The 18,234-nt window shown below is 36.7% G+C and overlaps 1 protein-coding gene across 1 annotated transcript in view; it reads right to left on the minus strand.

The window, feature by feature from the left end:
• CCDC73 (coiled-coil domain containing 73) overlaps positions 1–18,234 on the minus strand; it is a 44,520-nt gene that overhangs the window by 26,057 nt on the left and 229 nt on the right. The window contains exons 1-7 of the mRNA XM_052695460.1: positions 18,203–18,234; positions 10,926–11,008; positions 10,601–10,694; positions 7,691–7,762; positions 6,985–7,020; positions 6,495–6,569; positions 5,387–5,425 (exon numbers count right to left, since the gene is read on the minus strand). The exon at positions 18,203–18,234 is cut by the window's right edge and continues 229 nt beyond it. Of these exons, the coding sequence (XP_052551420.1) occupies positions 5,387–5,425; positions 6,495–6,569; positions 6,985–7,020; positions 7,691–7,762; positions 10,601–10,694; positions 10,926–11,008; positions 18,203–18,234 (431 nt within the window). The remainder of the gene's footprint in view (positions 1–5,386; positions 5,426–6,494; positions 6,570–6,984; positions 7,021–7,690; positions 7,763–10,600; positions 10,695–10,925; positions 11,009–18,202) is intronic.

The raw sequence follows: 18,234 nt of genomic DNA on the forward strand, positions 1-18,234 counted from the left end.
AGGAAGCACCTGCTGACTGACACCATCTTGCATGTATAAATCAGCACTCAAAATGCTTCTCAAAATGGCATAAACAAAATCATTCTCAGGGTATCTCAGTTGTGTACTTCATATCTGATTACCAACTCCCACTTCCAGACTGGGTTTCAATACATTTTCCTACATTCTCCCTTTTATTCAGGAGAACTTTCTCATAAATGCATGCAGGATTGCATTAACTGTTTTCAAAAGCTGATTTCAAGTTTTCCTTTGTTACACAGCTTACTCTAAACACACTATTCTACCTGTCACTGTACTGCAAACACAGCCTAGCACGCTAATAGTGCTTCCACCTGCCTGTGGTTCATACCTGTCCTCCTGCACTACCACTCAGTGCAGCACTGCATACTCTTATTCCCTTCATGTAGCACGTCCCTTGAATTCAACACTGTCCAAACCCCACACCAGCCAAAGTGGCACTATTAAGCAAATGATATTCAGATGTCTTTTCTTTTTATAAAGGCACCAGTACAGTAGCATCAGCCTATTATGGACCTAAACACTTTCACTGCATCATGACTTAAGTACACAAAGGAAAACTGTTTTGAGCTACATGGTGGTACAAATACAAACTCAAACAGAAGTCCTGTTTCTCCAAGACAACGTCAATCAAAGAACAGGGCCATGAAGGAGCTTGAGCACTTGACACAAGGAAAGGCTGACCGAGCTGGGACTGGTCAGCTTGGAGACTCTCACACAGTTGAAGCTGTACAAATATCTTGGAAGGATGAGAATAAGAAAAATGAGAGACTCTCCTCAGCAGTGCCCAGTGGTCAGGCATTAAAACACACTGCACAGACAGGCTGTGGTTTCCACCTGGGGAAGATACTCAAAACCCACCTGGACACAGCCCTGAGTAATCTGCTCTAAATGCTTTGAGCAGGGAGTGAGGTGCAGAAGTGCCCACCAGCCTCATGATCATAATTAGAAAAGGGAGAGCGCAAGGACAGTCTATTTCTAATCCACAGCAGAGCAACACAGCAATGAAAATGAATTGGGCCAAATTCATTCCAGTGGGTAAATTCAGGTTACACAAAGATGGATCCGGCCCAGGCTATTCAGCTTCTGTAAGGCTTTCTTCCCTTATAGTAACAAATGCAATACATGTCCAAGCATCAGAGGATAATAAAAGCTCACAGTAATCAAAAGAAATGACCAACATAAGGCTAGCAAAACAGGATATACAATACAAATTCCTCATGTTTTATAAGGTATGAAATTAAACACACCACAGCAAATAGAAAGTCATAATGGAAGCACTGGTAAAGAAACACCACCACTTACAGAATCGCTGTGCAAAATGTAGGCTGTGAATTTTCATATGCTTCCTTTTTTTCTTAATAAGCAAAAATTTTTGAAAAGCTGTGCTTAACTAACACTAGGATGCAGGCTTCACAGAAGTAAAAAGAAAAAGATCATTTGTGTTTCTCCTGATAATTCAGATGTATTTACTCTAAGCAAGTGATGAATAAGGGAGCCTAATCAAAATGAAACTTGAACAACTTCTGGCAAAATGTGAGGTTTTGAACTTTCGTATGAATGTTCTTAACGCTCTTCCAATTTCTTTCTTAAGTCAAAAAGACAGCATTATGCCCTCCTCCTCACCAGAGAAGTACAAATATGCCTTATTATTTCCCCAGTGTCTCTCATAAGAAAAGGAAGTGGCCTGCTACATCCTCAAAAAAGTTCTATTAAGAGTTTACCACTGGTCTAAAAATGATTTTTGATGGCAAGCTGCTCTCCAGCCTCAGAGCACAAATAAAAGCATTTTTGTTTACCTGTGTTCATGGATCTTCTCATTAAGGCGAAAAGATCTTAAAGTCTTCCATGGACAAAAATAATTAAGAGACAATAAAGAAACACTGGGAGACTCCACAGGATAGGGAGGATCTGACCTGGAGCTGGATTAAGACCCACAGAATCTTGGTTCTCCTTCCTAAAGTGTGATATTGCAAGAACAGGAATTATTGTCCTGGTTTCCACCAGTAATAAAGATAAGCTGAGATGGGGAGTGGAACTGATTTTGGCCATATGGTTTGTTGAGGAACAATCACTTCTTGGTAGAACTGGACCAGAGAAATAGTTCAGGGTCAGGTAGGTGACTGGAGGAAGACAGAGGGAATTGCTCCTATCTCAAAAATATTCTGGAAATTGAGTCACTGGTCAGTGTTATTCAGTGAATCAGAAGGTGGTAACTGGGGGGTGAAAGTGTCAGAGGAACAAAGGAGTTGTTATGAAATGGAGACATAAGGCAAGAACATAAAATTCTGCAGAGAACTACTGCCTGTAAAACTCCCAAGCAGGAAAACGTTTCCACAGCAATTCCTCTGCTTCACAGTGCTTTTCAACTTCGACTCACTATCTTCAGTTTTTGCTGTACCACTTCCTCCACACTATTTTTAAACAACATAATGTAATTACAGGCAGATTCCTAACTGTGGAAAGGAATTAAATGTATCTTTAAGTTGGTTTGTTTTTAATAATCTAGGATAAGTACATTATATATTTTAATTCATTTTCATTCATGTAGGATTTATTTTTCGTTGGTATCTACCTCTGTATTACAGGTGGCAGGGATGCTCTCAGGAAATACCTATAATGTGAAGTTGTTAGAAATTCCCAGATGTACTTTGGCTCAAGAGCACTCAAATGGTTCCTGGGCACAGTTCAGAAGGCTGACTGAGAAGAGTCTTTTATTTGGATGCAGTTTTCCCTCTTTTAAAGAATAGCAGAGGTTAATGTAACTAGGCCATTTCATCTCTCTTGAATTCAGCTTCAACAAACGGTCTCGCAAACATTTAGTTCATCAATGCAGACATACAGTTCAACTAGACTGACTACCAAGCATTCACAGTTCCTCACCCCACCTCCTCTGCTCATGACTATCAGTGCACTGAATCGCTGCCATACAGACATCTCCCCATTAACTGCACTGAGAACTTCCACTCCACGTTTACTTCTCTGAACCATGCACAAGAGTTGGTCTCGAAGCCAAAGCTCATCTCTTTCTTGTTTCCTCTGCATTGTGACACGTGTCGAAGGTTAGGTACTAAAAATTAAAATTGAGTGGAGAAGAGAGCTCACTAAAAGCTCACTTTCTCAGATGTGCTTAAGATCAGCCAGTGCATGTTCACAGGGGAACGCATGAATAGATGAATTTTACTTGCAGAGTAGAAAACAAACAAAAAATATGTTTGCTTTAGTTCTGCACTCTCAGAGAGCTTTAGCATTCTACACTGTATGCATCAGGAGATTAGCAAAGGAGGAAACAAAGACCTGACCAAGACCATTTTCCTCTAGCTACTCCTTCATTCATTCCAGCAGTAAGAAAACAGTACAATGCACAAGCCACGTTTAAGTTTCTTCCATCAGACAACTAGCTTTGTTGTGGTCATCCTGCAAACTTCCGCATCCGTATGCAATCATGTGCAAAGTGACAGTAACAGACAAAAACTGGTATTTTTTGAATAAAAAAAGAAGGAAGAAAAAGGCTTTTTATGTCTATACAGCCTTTCAATACAAAATAGCAACCATCTACGTTTTCAAAATTATAGCACATATCACACACATGACATCAGCACTATAATTCTCACAAAGCTTCACTGGGGGTGGGGAGTGGAACTCCACATGCTAAAACAACGTGCAATACATTAACAGTGCCAGTGCTAGATTATAAGAACAGAACTAAATGAACAAAATTGGAATAAAGTGGCACATCGAGCTCCAGCACATACAAAAGCTACTTTACTGACTGGCAGGGTTTCTAAGTGCCAGACATAAACTAGACAGTGCATTATCTCACTCTCAAAGCACTAGCCAGAACAAGATCTAATCTCAAATAAGCTACAAACTGAAATGTACATTGGTCTCAAAAACCCACTCTATTTCTGAATATTTTGCCATTTACGATAATAAAGACTCTACCTGGGCTTTTGATCCACTGAACACACCATTTATTTCTGTGGAACTACAGAAGGAATGGGTAGAATCTGTCCCAGTCTAAAACCATATTAGCCCACTACTGAGTACAGTTGCAAGAAAGAATGAACTTCTACTTACCTTATGTTTTTGTCTTCTACATCTTGAACATGGCCAGACCATATGTGTTAGGTCTAGTGCTACACGCAAAAGAGGAATTCTAATAGTTTTTCCCCAAACTCAACATTTTTAGTAATCACACTCCATATCAAAGTCACAGAACACCAACATTTTAATAATATTAAATCATTGTTGATAAAAAAAGTTTGCTTAAACATATGAAAGGAAGATAATTGTTTAAGCAATACAGATGTATTTCTACCTTATAGAAAAGTTCTTGTGATTTAAATACTCTTATTCATATGGAAAACTGAACTTGCAAATTATTAAAGGCAATATGTGCAATGATCTAAATGTAAATTCAATAATTTTGTAGATTTTAAGCATCTCCCTTGATCAAATATATTTTAAGAATAAATGCAAGTTAAAAGTGAAGTAAGATGAAACATTTTATGTTGCCTTTGATCTTTAACTTGTAGCCTTATCTCCCAGGTCAGAGGGCACATTATTCAATTTCACCATATTTTGTGTAAAACCACTGTAGCGTTGAAGATGACTTTCAGTACAAATGTCATGGTACTTAAAGCTAAACTGGACCCTAGTTTTTTAAGCTTCTTAATTAAAATCACAGTTTATAATGGTCTGACAATATTATCTTTATACTTTCCAGTTGAGCAGCAGCAGAATTTTCACAGCATTTACTCAATCAAGCTTAGCAACGTTTCTGCAGCTCATTCTTTCACTTCCTAAAACAGACAACGGGTTCAGAGTAACTAAGCTGTCACTCTATATAAATTTATTCTCTGTGTCAAAGGGAGTAAACTGGATCGGATGAAATCTAAACTGTTCAGGGGAACTGATGTTAAGAACTAATTCTGAACAGAGGAATGAAAAAGAGGAAAAAAACAGGACGACTTTTTCTTAAAGAAAAATCAAAAGCAAAAAATCACCTTAATTCTCTACTGCTACTTTGGGATGAATACTAGGTCCTACAAGTACAAGGATAAGAAGATTAGCCCATTCAAATTACATTTTTCACCCATGAGAAAAGGATCCCCGTGCTCATCTATAAAAGAACATAGTAATTATACTTCAATGCACCAAGGAGTTTGGCATGATAAACTGCAGCTATCACAACACAAGAAACTAAGAATACTGTATTTGAAAGCTGCTTAGATTCAAAGGAAATACTGCCACTTTTGACTATTTGTATTGTCATCATCATCAAAGCACGCAGGACTGTATTTGCGTTACACTATAAACTGACATTCTTTTCTCATAACAACTGTTACTTTTATTACTTTCTTACCATTTCATTCACTTTCTTTTGTAACGTGTATTTGGAAATCTGTAAAACAAAAGAGCTATTAATTGAATTGCAGTAACAATTTTTTTGTGAAGACAAACTGCAGATTCCTAAAAAATTCTCAAACCTAAGATTTAATTGCCAATCCGATACAGTAACGTGGCTTTCAAATTAAGAGTTTAACTATTTCTGTTATTGTAGATTCACTTTATAAAACCACACTTCCATTTAAAAAATCACATTGATTTGTATCTACAGTGATTTTGAAAAATGCATAACACCTATGTTGTCTGACATGTATCACAAAAATAAAGTGTACTGGGACTACAGCAATAAATTCAATCCCTGTACTAAACAGAGATAAGAATGAAAGTATTTTCTTATATCCTAGAAGAATAAAGTGGGTTTTCTGCTGGGGAGAAAGCAATCTTTCAGATAGAGGTTCCAAAGAGTGTGATATAAAGACACTTGCATGTTTTAAAAACACAGGGTTGACATTGCAAGTCATTAACATTATTTTTCATACACCACAGGCGTCACAGAATTTTGGTTTTTATAACATTTACATCTCCATGTCCTTAGTCCTACGTGGTTTTTGAACACCCTAACATGTACTGACAATGCCTAAAATAAAAATAAAGAGAGAAGTATCAGTGAATTAAGTGGAACATACAGAAAGCTCCTGATGAAACTAACTATGGAAATCAATACAAAACGTGGGAACTTTGTGAGTTGGATGTCCAGTGTTAATGTTTTTGTTCTTGCTGCTCAGAAATTTCTGAAACCACAGTTTCCAGACAGGGATCAGAAGAAGCATAAAGGAAGATTGTGGAAAACAGGAAGAAAAATAAGTCACATCTCACATGACATTTGGGTTTTGGAATCTGTGCGTTCTTCTGGAATAAAAGAACTTCAGCTGACAGCATGCTTAAAGCTAAAGGTTAGAACAGAAACTCAATGCTAGAAAGTAAGGTATGAGCATATCATGTAGATTAAAAGGGATGGTCTTAAAGACCCTCTGAAAAATAACTATTTTCTCTGGGGTAGGAGGGAGGCATGTGGAAACTATTCGAATATCATCAATGTTTATTTAATGAAAATAATAATTTACCTGTAATTCTTTTAATGTTTCTTTCAATCCATTGATTTCTTTTTCTTTTATTTCCACAGCAAGTTGATATCTTCCCTTTCAAAACATAATCTGTACTTTAAAAATATGTATTCTGCCCAAATCCTAATGATAAGAGCTTAACAACAAGAGTGTTATGAAGGTAACAAATAACTCTGCTAAATATTTTGGAATATACATCTGTATTGCTCTGAAGAGAAAAATGAATACATGATGGCATATTTTCCATCACTTACAACAAGCCTGCCAAGGGCAGAACTAAAATATTAATATCTAATAAAGAAAATCTTACAAATTATTACGAAAGCATAACAGTAGTTCTCAAGAAGCTACAGTTTGTAACTTTAGTAAAGGCCTCAGCAAGAAAAATACTTTGTTATAATATACTTAGCACGTGCTCCATAAGTTACGTCACATTATAACTTGCCTATGTGTGTCACTAGTTAGTAAACAGTGCATTATAATGAAGTACCTTTTCTTCTTCCATGGCAAACATCCTTGCCTGTAACTTGATTCAGTGGCACAAAAAAAAAAAAAAAGGAAACAAATCAATGCTGCACTTAGAGTTACTCGTATTCACACAAACTTACAAGACAGTGTATTACGTTGTATAGCCCACTTCCCTTATATAGGTGTATCTTATCTACACAATACATCGTTCTACAGCAGCAGCAAGCTGGTGAATCACAAGTTTTTTTTTGTTTGTTTGTTTGTTTTTTTAAGGAAAGAACTGCTTGTTTTTTGTGATATGATTGAAATTTGTAGCATTAGTGATAAAATTACTCATCCCCATGTGTAACAGTTTTCATTCCTATCACTGCTCAATATCAATGGATAAAAACACAAATCTTACTGGAAAGACTGAGACACACTTTCATATATTGAACTGAATAAGTTACATTGCAGATTTTTCCTCAATTGTTAAGAAAAAATGTCTGGAAGACATGCCATTTTAGAAAGAGATTGGGAAGAGGGAGTGTGAGGGGACACAACTGACATACAACAGGTTTTAAGTAAGTTTCTGCAGGAATTTTTGGGAAAGAGAATCTCAGAGAGAGTGGCTTACTACTATGCAGAACTGTCAATTGCAGCATGTCTGGATCTAAAAACAGACTTGATTTTTATGAGCTGCCATTTTTTGAACTCTTAGTGTCTCAGCTGGAAGGATTTATTGCTACCTGCTTCTTAAAAGCTGCCATAGCTTCTTTGTGTTGTTGCTGTAACGTGTCTGTCTGATGCTGCAGAGTTTCCTGCTCATGGGAAATAACAACAATCCTTTAAACATAATCTTACAGCAAAACGTATACATGGTCTTTTAAGAAAAACAGTACTTCTCTTACATAACTTTAGGAAGACATCACTGACTGAAAGCAAACCCTAAGGATGAGACAAGATATTTGTTAACCAGTAACCATCTTTTCAGCAGTGGCCTCTCTTCTAGTTGGCAGCAGGCAGCAGTTATCACCTCTAAAAGGTACGTCCTGCTGGAACTTCTAAGTGCAATTCTTACCAATCCCACCAAGATACAGAAGCCATCCAATGTCCATTGCCACCTTATGACAGTACCTTCATGCAGCTCAAAAAGCCATAACAGGATATTAACTTTCACCTCCATTTAAAAAAATATACTCTATTTTCCAGAGAAATCTTAGTAGTTTAACAAGCCACATAAAAGAGCTGAAGGCCGACAGAACAAACTAAGCCTAAGGTCATAAGATAAGATTTCCTACTTTAATTGTCCTGCTGCCTGGCTTTACTCACACACATAAAAAATACGCACACAAGAAAATGAGTTGAAGATAAACTATTATTTTTGTGTTTGCTACTGTTTTATATCAGAATCTCATACACTAATACTCCACTCTGCAAGTTGGCAGCCTTTAAGATCTTTAAGTATCACACTGCTATGCTCAAGACAGGAAAAACACAACCTAGGGGAAGTAATATGAAGATATCTTTGTTAGATCTTCTTTTGAAGCTCTAGCTACTTCAGAAAATAAAGGCAGTCAAGAACAACTACCACAAAATGCAGATGAACATTCAGCTAGGAAGTCTTACTGTGAAACAATGATTATGCAATGATTATGCAATAACTGCACAAAAATAAACACAAATTCAGACTATTAAAGAGTGACAGATGAGAAACTAAACTGATAATTCATTTCACATGTGAGAAGCCCATTTTCTTCTCCCCTGATTGAGTTTTTCAGATACAAACAATGTTAGATTCTGCAGCAAACAGGCATTACTTTTGAGTTCTGCAAGTGAGGGCTCGCATTCTTTGACCTGAGTATGAAGGAAATCTGTGAAGGCAGAGCATTTTATATTCACATACACATTCATTGTGAGATATTTTCAGAAGGTTCTTATTTGCATCTATCAAACAATACACACAACATGAATTATTAACGGGTAAAGAGCATACCAACTATGCTCAAAATCCAGAAATGATCCAGGAGTACCAGCAAATCAAGTATTCTTTGAGTATTAATCCTACCCACCACAGGAATACTAAGATTCTATAACCACAGTACTGCCAAATTAAGATGATACTTCTATAGAAATTCAAGCCAGTGACAGATAATTTACTGAAATATAAATTTGCTTTAACCCAATTGTCATCTTCTATACAACTTTGTTACTGATGCAATTTATAACCTGATCAAAGTATTACTGAATTCTTCAATAGATACTGCATTTTTCTTTCTCTTGTACATTCAAGTGATGTGTTTTAACAAAAACCCCTACTTAAGACTACTAAGTGGTGTGATTGTACATAGCTACCTCAAAAATTTAGTGCTTTGCACACCACATGTGTGATGCACAGGATATAAAGAAGAAAGTGACTTTCTCAAATGTACAAGCAAAATCACCTTTGATATTGTGATTCCACAGTAAGTATGAGTATACCTACCAGATTAAAAAGATTTTGTCCACTGATTTTCCCTATTTTAGTATTTTTCCCCCCAACAGCAGCAGCAATGTTCTTAAAACTAATATTACAATTTGAAAGCAAATTTCTGTCTTAAATCAGAAAATTCTCTTACGTTCTCTTTATTTGAAATCAGTTCACTAAGTTTAAGATAAAACAGAATGCATGCTAAACCACAGAAATGTTGGCAGAAAGGCATCTCTGAAGGAAAAATATAAAAGAATATTTGAAAAGTCCAGAGGAGCAGCTGTCTGCATACTGAACTTTGACTACTGTCAATGATTCCGCATTTGGAAACAACTGGGTCACAAATTCAAGTTAAATTTCATACTACTTAGCATTTTCATCTCACTTAAATCTCCAGAATCAGAAATCAGCTTGTTCCTTTGAAGCTCCAGAGTTTGATATAAGTGCTCTCTCTAAAACCTACAAGTCATTGTTTACATTGGGTTTGCCATATGCAAACTAAAATCCAAGCATCAAAAAAAAAAAAAGCCAGCAAAATGATTTCAGCTAGCTAACTGTAAGTCCCATCTTTCTACAAATGGTAAATTGCTGTTAAGGTCTGGGAAAGAACAGAACCACCCCTTTTGAACCCTGATTATTAGGGACTGCAATGCTACTTTAAGGAAAGCAAAGAAAGGTTACAAATAGAAAGCACTGCTGCTCCTATAAATATAAAATGTTTCCTGTTTCTGTGTGCACATATATATCTTCTGGAGGAAAAAAAAAGCACATAATTGGGATTATTAATTTAAGATGGTTAGGATGAACTCCAAGAAGAAATAGTCTTCCTTTACTACTAAGATGTTAAAGATCCCAAGATCAAGGATAGAGCTGAAGTTATTGTTTTTTCTGTGATCATAAAATATACAGAGTGAAGCCTTTTATCTTGTGACCCAGTGCCAAGGGTCATAGGTTTGACTGTATTTGAGAAAGGAACGGATTTCCTATGAAAGCATAACCTCAGGAACCCTCACCCTAAAAAGAATGTTAGGCACTGTATTGAAAACTTCGTTGTGAGTAAGGGTGACAAACTTCTGAGTATATCTACCTTGTAAGTTACTGTTAAAAAAAATAAACATGTATAAATGTTAGAGAAAAAACTTATAGTCAAAATACTACAAGTTGTTTGTGCATTGACCTTGGCACTAGCCAAAGCCAGGCACAGTACACAGCTGTTACTATGTAGCTTCCCCCATGTTACTGTGTCAAGTTTCCTTGTGTTCCATTGCTTCAATATTAACACCCTTTCGACAAAAGATTGCCAGTCGTGCCAAATATTATGATGAGATTCTTTTGTTAAGCAGATTTTTACATTGAGCACAATTAAAATCAGTACTAAAGCTACAGCATGGCTAGACAAACTATTGTCTACCACATTTCACAATTGACAAAAAGACTTAAGAATTGTATCGAGCCACAATCCAAATTAGTATTATCTTAAAACCAAATCTCAGCAGTTGAAAGACAAAAATCACATAAAAGTTACCTTCTGCCACTCGAGTTCTTGTTTCTCCACAACAATTTTACTTAATTGATCTTCATAATTGATCTCCGTTTCCTAATTAAAAATAAGACAGTTACCTACAAATCAAACACCAACATAGTTTGTCTGCTCTTACTGCTCCTTCTTTACAATCCAGAACACAGAAGTTACTGTACACTGTGCTTATATACTGCACAACCAGAAGGAAACAGTAGATTTGCAAATCTTCTGACTGAAAGAGCTGAATTAATAACAGATTGATGTGAACAGCAGAACATTATGAACTAGGATCCCAGCTCTTAGTTGACAGAAGCAGCCCACTCTTCATACGTCTTCTGTTCTGCACCTTACAACAAAACCAGGCTCAAAGGCAACAAAACAGACTCAATTTTGCTTCACAGCTGAAAAGTGATTGGACATCCTGATGAAGGAAGCCACTGGCTAGTCAATTAATCAATGACAAATAATCACGGCTAAATCAGAATCTTTGAGATACCTTAATGACTGCACAATGATTTGACTCAGAGCACTGAATCTCTTCTTTTTATCCCCCCCTTTTTCTTTCTTTTTGACATCTCTTAGCAATCACATTGTTGTAATGGAAAGTGAAACATTCATTGCAACCTTATGTGCCAGTAAGTCTTCTGACCTACCAGACTGATACAAAAATGAAAAGAATTCCTGGATAATCACTTGCATTTTTGATAAGGTGAGCTACCTGCAAAGAACATGAATAAAGGCCAAAGGTTCTTCACCATCCAGGAGATGGAGCAGCAGCAGTTCAGGTGTGCTACATCACCTGTTCTTAGAGAACTGCCTTGTCAAGAATCAAATTATTACTGTGATAACAAGATATACCTGCTGTAATCACAACTGTGAACAATTTATTGTTCTCCCGAAACATTCTGGCACCAAAACGAGATTTTCCTAAGAGGAATCAGTTTCCTGTGTGTTATTTTTATTTTCTCTTACAAGTGCTGTCCTCCTTTTACAAATACAGTGCTGAAAGGAAGATCAAGTCCCCTCCCAAAAACAATGACAACGGCACCCACACCTTAGATGCAGATGATTATAAGCAACACACTGCTCTCCTATTACATACGGCCAAATAATGAATATGCTTTAAAGATCTGAGACTGTTCCCGTCCCAAAGCAGGTAATTCAAGCGTTCAGAAATGCAATTCTTAAATCCTGTGCAAATGAAAGTGTTAAGCTTTTAAGAGGACACTTGCAGAGTAATAAAATGGCAAAACAGGTCCCAAGATGATTTAAACATAGGCTTTTGATACTGACATCTTTTATAATTTCCAGGATGAAAACTGATATCCTTATTTAACATACAGTAAGCAAGCAGATGTGTGCCGAGATGTAACATACGCTTTCATGCACAAGATGCTCCTCCTAAGTAAGAGTTACATGCTGGATATAAAAGCACACCTCAAAACTCATGTGAACCTTACACAGAAAATACCAAACACGTATTTAAAATTAAAATCTGTTTCACAGAGAACTAGCTACATTTTTTAGCTTTTATTTCCCTACTATGTACCAAGAGGGTATAGATAGAGAAGAAACCTAAAGATTTTCAAGACTTAGCGTAGGAAATACATTTAAAATTTGGAAAAAGTAACAGTGCCTCAGTTCTGTCTTCACAAATCATACTTCAGTTATAATGATTGTTTTCCCTTACTCACCTATAAACAATAAATAGTAAGATATTCTCCTAAAAACAGAGTAGGCTGACTTACAGCTTCTTACAGAAGTGCAATCTTAAGCAATTTAAGCTCCTAAGCAAGAAATGCTATTAAAACAATGCATCATTAGCAGAAGTTTTGTACATTGTAAGTCTGTAAAAAAAATGATCCTTACCCTCCACCCATGTGCAGACACCTGCATATGCAGTGGGCAATTAAGCTGGGAGAAGGAGGTGGCAAAAATATCACTGATTTCAATGGTTGTTGGAGAGCAACCAGTATCTATCCACATTAAACTTACCATGAAATAAAGGGAAAAGAGTGCAATATTTTAAAGGGCAGCAGCAGAACATACATCAGTGTTACTAATTCCTGACAAAGCAAACTTACATTCAAATCAACTGGGATGGCTTATATCAATAAGTTACCAAACCTTTAGTAAAGATAAAAACAGAAGTTGGTTTATTACAAACTAACAAAAAGGCTTCATGTAAAAAAATAGGATTTACAAATTATTTGTAATCAAGTACACACATACACCATTTCTGTTCTAAGATGTCTAAATATTTTAAAATTTAACGAGGACACTAAAATTTAACATTTTACAATTGATCTAGGAAACAGCATGTCACATTTTAAAGCCCACTGATAAATAGTCACCACTGCATCTATACTGAGCCCTTTACATTTAACTAAATAAAGTCTGAAAACTGCATTAAATTCCATTTCAATTCAGCCCTTTGCTTTGAATGCTAGAGAGGACAAGAACTGAAGTTCTCTATGTGAACAACACTCCTCCAACTTACTCCCAGATTATAATGGAAAACCTGCAAGCTCTCAAAAATGTGTACATATACGTAACTACTGTTGAAAAAAACAATAAACATCGTAAATACTCAAAGTGAGAATGACAATTATATGCTGAAAGTGTTCTCATGTGAAATCGCTAACAATTATAAGCCTTATCCATCATTTTTACTTCTTTCTAAGGACATTTATAGTTTCCCCATTTTGAAGTGAAAGCTTTTAAAACTTGTGAAGTGCTTTTTTTTTTTTTTCCTTAAGAAGTTCCAACAGCTGTTTAATAGGAGAAAAACATTTTGTTATACTTGGGAGCATAATGCCGTATATAACTTTGATGAGGTATCAAAAAGCCACAAAACCTTAAAAGTGCTCATTTTTTATTAGCTGCCTTAGGACTACATGGATTTAAGGGTTTTTATAAAAAGACTACCATAACAATAAAAGAGGAGTCATTTGATGGTTTATTTACTCGTTATAACCTTTGGAAAGTGTCAAGCGTTGGTTAAAGTGTTTGCTTCAGGCTGCAGTTTTACAAGACGGGCTGTGGATTGGTCAAGCCCCCTCGATTCCTGACCCTGAACAGATTTAGGAACAGAGTACAGCTGGCTCATGTCCAAGCAGCCAAAACTGCTCCTAGGTACTTTTATTATCTTTTTCAAACTCATAACCTACCTCCTACGAAATTGCACAGCCAATTTCTCATGCAGCTCAATCAAATAGGACTCATAGGAACTACAGCTTATGATTGTTTCATGCTATGATTAGAATATCCTCCATGAACTAAACAGTCAAACTTTTAAAAGACTGCAAAGAAATGCGTCAAGTTTTGATCCCAGGACAAATGTTAAAGGCAGAGAAAAATATCACAGCTTGATTCCAATTTTCATTTGTGACGTTACATTTTTGGCTCTTCATAGCTATGACACTTAGTAAAAACCTTCAGTAGCCATACACATGCAATTTAGTCTCAAATATTGTCCTTCAGAAGCACACTATCAACTATATCTTCACGTGAGCAAAGAAACGAGGATGTATCCCAGTCATCTGTTTTCCTTTGAAAGCTTTTCACTGCTCTGCCCATCATGTGGCAGTTTATCTGTAATTAGATCTTTAAATTCTTAACTGGCACTCAGCATCTTATCTCCAACTTCAAATAATAAATTCTTAATCAAAAGACATTTGCTAACAGGAGTTATAAGCTAACAGTGCTTATTGACTTGAATACCTCCTTCCCCACCCCCACACACCACCAGAGCACAAAACAAAACAGACACATTTATTTCTGCAACAGTTTCACTCAATCTCACAGTTTTGGCCACGACACTATTGTTGCACTTGAACAGTCCATGTAGCTACCACAGGTGCCTCTGGTGCCCTTTTTAACTTCACACCATCCTCCACATTTGAAGGCTCCTGAAGTACTCTCACAGACCACCCCACGAAGCAGGTGTAGCATGGGGTTATTTGCTGCCATTTTAGGTCCAGATACAGTATAACCAATGTGATCATAGCTGGCAAGTCCACAAATGTTTTAATTTCTCCACTAACTCAAGCTTAGACTTCATGGTTTGCTCTTGCTGATAAGTAAGCTTATGGTTTCATCAACTTCCTTAATAATGGCAAACACCAATTTATCTTATGAGTATAAATGGCATTTTTAAGTACTAACCTCCAGGTTTCAATTTGCATCTCAATACTGAACCCCACTTGCCCATATTACCTGCAAAGCAGTGCTAAATCCATCAGTTGGCTGTGCTAGCACATGCAAATACACCTCTGTTCTAGAGTGGGCTAGCTCAGGTACCCTTGAACATTATGGCATTAAAGCATCAGGCCTTACGGAGCCCAGAAACAAGTTACAGGATCAACAGTACTACTGCTGTGATGTTTCAGTCAACGTCAGGAAAGGCCACTGCAGGTTCTCAGGCATGGAAGTGGTCACTGCAACTTGCCTTTTGCATCAGAGAGAAGCTTTAGTACATTTTTTAAAATCAGCACTAAGATTTCATCTTCACTATGTTCAACTGATCACCAACATTGCTTCAGCTGTTACCAAAGGTGCACACATTGCATGCTACAAAAACATTTCTGTGCAAATAAATCCTTGATTTACGTTCACATGCTTTTTACACCATCTGGAGAAAGAAACCTATTCAATACACAGCATCTAAGTTTCCTTGTAACTCATAATCTTTGCCTTCAAATGCACAGTCAGCTTCCTATCTGTACTTCAGGAAACACAAGAGCCTTCCAGTTTCACTTACTGCACAGAGACTTCATACTGTTAAATAGATGACATTTATCTATTAAGAGTTGCCTCATATTACTCAACAGAATAAAACCAGCTGATTGCAGAGCAGCACTGAGACTCTGGAACAAAGAGAAAGAGCTCCACCACAAAAGAATCACTGGGTTGACCAGTGCTGGTTGAGTGGGACAGCTAGAGTAGCAAAAAGAGAAAAGGACATTCAAACTCTACTCCTGGAGGAAGCAGAAATAATAGTTTAAACAGAATTATGAAGTTAAAAGCTACAAAAAAAAAAAGTCATACTAGGAACAAATACTCTATTAACAGCCTTAACAGCCTAAGGAATGAAGTGAAGCTGTACTGAGTACAGTATTTTAAGCCACAGTGCCTAGAATAAATGCAGCTGCCACTGACAATAAATGGGATTTCATATCTAAGATGGCAAAGCAGTCATTACTCAGAGAATTTAGAATTATGAGTAAAATCTCTAAATTACTTTGGAGACTTTAATTACAGTGATATGTTTAGCAAAGAAAAGTGAAAAACAAAGGAAGTAACTCAACACGTTTATTTAAATAAGCACATCTGAAAAAGTCTTGACTTCATCCTATGGTATCAAGTTTGGACCACAACAAGTCCCTCAAAATATTTTAGTACTTAATGGTGTTTTTTTTATCTGTCAAGCTTTGCACTGACTGTTTCATCTGCAAATTTTTATAAATTTGAGTTCATACTGCAGTATAACCAACAGTGCAAGGCAGCTTATTAAACACAAATACACGTTAGTTCCCCTTCTGAAGAGAATCCTGTCTAAGTGACAAGGCCAACAACAGGAAGAGAAACAGAAGCAAACAGATGCAAGATTACTCCTCTAAGGTCAGGCCACAGGTCATAGACACAACTGAGAGAAAACCCCACAGCACCTGGCTGTGCTGCCTCCACTGGACAGCATTTAATGAAGATTTTAATTTACTGAATTTAATGAAGATCCACACAAGCAACTTCAGGGAAACAAACAAAAAAAATGCAAGAGAAGCAAGAAACAGCAGAGCTTTAACTTCATTTGCCTGTTTAGCAAGTGACAATGTTTTAATTAAGGTGTTTGTTCTTGTCTGTAGGAAAACCAGCGCAGTGCAAAACAAGAAGTGTAATTCTGAGTAAGCACTGCCTTTTTCTCAGTGCTGATTATAAATCCATAAAATAACCCTCGGATTTGTACCAGATTTATACTAAATTCAGGAAATGATCTTGTGGAATCATTTGAAAGCAAGAGCATCCATAAAATTTCTACTTAAAAAAAAAAAAAAAAAAAAAAAGAGGTACTATGCATGGCCATATCATTTCACAATCCTTAGTTGTTCATAATGTTGAAGTTCTTTATTCCAGTTTTCAATGATACTAAGCAAGCAGCCCTAAATTCATCATTAAAGCCAATAAAATGCATGCAGAGACACTTTTAAGTTCTCAGACTGAGTAGGTGTCAAATGATCAGCTTTTTTTGACAATTCTTATTAAAAGCAGGTAAAGGTAAAATAATTTTAAGGATGAAGGAAGGTACAGGCATTTTAGAAACTGAGTGACATCTTATCTATGAAATTGGCTCTCAGCATTTGTAACACAATAGAAGTGCACCAGTGACAGCAGAGCAAGGACCCAGGCTGTAGCAAGTGAGGATTTGCTCAAATGCAACAGCCATGGGCACAGAAACAAAGGATAGACACTGTTTACCTTCAGAAGGCTGCAGGTGGGCAGGGATCTCCAGCAAGACACCCTTGCCTCCACTGCCAACCCTTAAATGAGGTCCGGGAAGGGGTGGATCCTGGCTGCATGCCTTTCAATCACTCAGTGCACTGCACACACCTGAGCTCCCCTGGTTGGCCCTGCCTTCCCACCAGGTGCTCAATCACTGCTTCAAGCTGTGACTTTGCATTTCTGCTACAGCATTAACATCAGTTTTGAAAGTAAAGATTCACTTAACCAAGGAAAATCACTTACCTTCTTGAGAAAACCTTGACTAAAATGAGTCACTTACTCCTGTAATATGGCAGACACAAAAGAGACCAAACAAAACTATCCCCAAAGATGAAGCTTTATGACACTAAATAGACTCCAACCAAAGGGATTAAAACAGCAAACACAGCAAAAAAGCAACCAGTATAAATGAAGTTTAGCTAACACCTTCTGGTACACTCCTGTATTTATCATGGCAGTTACACCCTACAGACTTTTTAATACAAAAAATAAATAGGCAAGGCTAAACATTGCCATTGGGGCAAGAGTCTAGGGATCAAACATGGTGAATTTCAGAATTAATTCTGCACAGTGCAAGTGTTTCCTTGTAAAACCTACAGAAAATTTCAGTTACAGTCACTGCCTTAATGACGTGCAACTTTAAAAACCAAATTACAGTTGGTGAAGTCCTTAAAATACAATGTGAAACTGACTCATACCTCTGCAACATTTTCTATGATGATAGGCAGGAAAACAAAATTAAAACATTCAAAACAATATAAACACATTTACCCTCCTTATCCGCAGTTCTTCTATAGTCTCCA

This window comes from Tympanuchus pallidicinctus, unplaced genomic scaffold (assembly GCF_026119805.1).
Source record: "Tympanuchus pallidicinctus isolate F22 unplaced genomic scaffold, pur_lepc_1.0 scaffold3, whole genome shotgun sequence".
Lineage (NCBI taxonomy): Eukaryota > Metazoa > Chordata > Aves > Galliformes > Phasianidae > Tympanuchus > Tympanuchus pallidicinctus.